At 35.4% G+C, this 2395-nt stretch overlaps 1 protein-coding gene across 1 annotated transcript; it reads left to right on the top strand.

Annotated features, from left to right (window-relative positions):
* Positions 1 to 997: 997 nt before the first annotated feature.
* Positions 998 to 1617, top strand: LOC122640967 (TMV resistance protein N-like). Its single transcript, XM_043834266.1, has one exon. It carries the CDS (start codon positions 1073 to 1075, stop codon positions 1568 to 1570), a length of 498 nt encoding a protein of 165 aa, XP_043690201.1. The 5' UTR covers positions 998 to 1072; the 3' UTR covers positions 1571 to 1617.
* The last annotated feature ends 778 nt before the right edge of the window (positions 1618 to 2395 follow it).

Raw genomic sequence — 2395 nt, 5'->3', positions numbered from 1 at the left:
TTGTTTAAAACAGATTTTTTGGACATTTTTGAATTTTTGCTTTTATTTTATTTTTGCATAGCAAGAGTACTAACCAGCTTTGGGGATTTGTGTAAATTTTTTCAAATTGGAAAATAGTGGACATAAAACAAATTTGAAACCTACTTATCTTGTAATTTCCTTTTTTATCTAGTAGATCTAAGAAATTGTCCCATAATTTTACACCTTAACAAAAAAGTATTCTTTGGTGTGCCTTACTAACTTTGGTACATGATAGAACTTACACTGTAATTAATTGGCAAGAAACGAATAGAAAAGAAAAGAAACAACCATAATTTTGAACGATTTTCTTCTCGGCCCATTTTTTCTTGTCATTTGGTTAGCCTATGAAAGATTTGAGATTAGTTTTTAAATTGCTTTTGAAATATTTGAATTTTCTACTCGCGCCATCAAAAACAAATCCCGCCTTAAAGTCAAGATTTGATATTAGTTTTTAAAATTTTCTTGGTATACTCCAAATTTTCTATTCCCACGGTCCCACCATAAAAAACAAATCCAGCTTTAAAGGCTCAAAACCAACATTTGGATTAATTTAAATTTTTTTTTTTTTGAGATATTCGAAATTTTCTACTCCCGCCAAAAAAACAAATCCCACCTTTAAGTCGAGAGTTTTATAGATTTCTGAGAAAGAAATTCTTTGGAAGAAAGGAAGAAGGGACTAAAGTTCGACTCTCTGCATTTCTTGCGTCCTACGCAACTTATTTTCCAGCAACCATCAACTGTTCTTGCATCCTGGGCAACTCATTTTTCAACAGTAACAAGGAAGAACACCAGGTATGCAACTCAATATTTTATAGCCCTTCGAGTAGAACAGCTACTGTGCTTCCTTTTTTATTTTTGGGGTTTCCTGAATAAGGAATTTTTGTCTCATTCTCATTGTTTTTTGTAATTAGTTTATAATCTCAGCAGCTAACCACGGCCTATGTATGTAGGCATAAATACCTCTCAAAGATTATAGCTAGTAGCAATATCAAAGATTGAAGGATTATCTAACATCGTTCACATTTGAAAGGCGTTCAGGCAATTTGATCGAATGATGGCAGCTCATCATCAGGCCTATTCTTCATCATCCTCTTCTGGTTCGAGTTATGAAGTGTTCTTGAACTTTCACGGTAAAGACGTTCGCACTAATTTCGCGGACCACCTGTACCATGCCTTGGTTCAGAACGGAATAAAAACTTTCAGGGACGAGGAGGAACTCCGCAAGGGAAACGAGATTCGCCCGGAGCTGCTCCCTGCAATCCAGCAGTCACGAATCTCCATTCCCATCTTCTCGAAGAACTATGCTTCAAGCAGATGGTGTCTCGACGAGCTAACCAAGATCTCTGAATGCAAAAGAGCAATGAAGCAGATAGTCTTGCCCATTTTCTACAGAGTTGAACCAAGGGATGTGCGAAACCAGAAAAGGAAATATGAGGAAGCCTTTAAGGAATACCAGATGAGCTGCGACCAGACAACCGTGCAAAAGTGGCAAAATGCTCTGAAAGAGATTGGAAAATTGAAAGGATGGCATTCGAAGAAAGACACGTAAGTCCAACAGTTCCGTTTTGGTTCCATATTTGAGGGTTAATCCCTTCTATATTTACTCTATCATGAATTCATAAAATTAGAACTACTTACTGTCTGGTCAATTATTTATCATCTGAGGTCATATTTTGCCAATGTTCTTGGATTGCATTTAATTCAGTAGTTGAATCAGACTAAATAACCCATCAACATACCTCAACTTTCGGCTCACTCTTCTGCTCAATTGCATTTATTATTATGTAGACATGCTAATAAGATATTTTCATTCATTTGATTTGCCCGCATTAGCTATGGGTTTGAACTTCTTGACTTGAGCTTGTCCTTCAATATTTCAGGTGAACTATGATTCACACACTCAATATCTAACACGGGAAAATAAAAAGGGGAAAAATGATCATAGTAAGGGCTATGATAAAATAGGTTCAAGGTCCATTTATTAATTATAAATGTTTTTAGTAAGATGAGTTAGAATGTAGGGAATGCAAGACAGCAAGAGAACAAGAGAGAAAGAGGTGAGATGAGGGTAGGAGGATAAAGGAGAAGGCCAAGAGAACAAGAGAGATGATGATAGAATGTTGTGTGTCGAAGAAATATCTTCTCCACATTTATATTACTTCATTAATAATATGAAAGAAATTACATACATCTCCCTAGGGAGGTAAAAGGTAAGAAAAATAGAAATTACAATATAAGGCAATAGTTAATAATCTAATTCCTAAAATACCCTTGCTACATAAACTCTAACACTCCCCCTCAAACTGGAGAATATATGTCATGCATTCTCAGTTTGCATAATAGAATACCAAATTGAAGAAAAGTAAGTCTTTTG

Source organism: Telopea speciosissima, chromosome 9, assembly GCF_018873765.1.
Source record: "Telopea speciosissima isolate NSW1024214 ecotype Mountain lineage chromosome 9, Tspe_v1, whole genome shotgun sequence".
Lineage (NCBI taxonomy): Eukaryota > Viridiplantae > Streptophyta > Magnoliopsida > Proteales > Proteaceae > Telopea > Telopea speciosissima.
The sequence above is the reverse complement of the archived record's forward strand: the minus strand, read 5'-3'. Positions and strand labels throughout refer to the sequence as shown.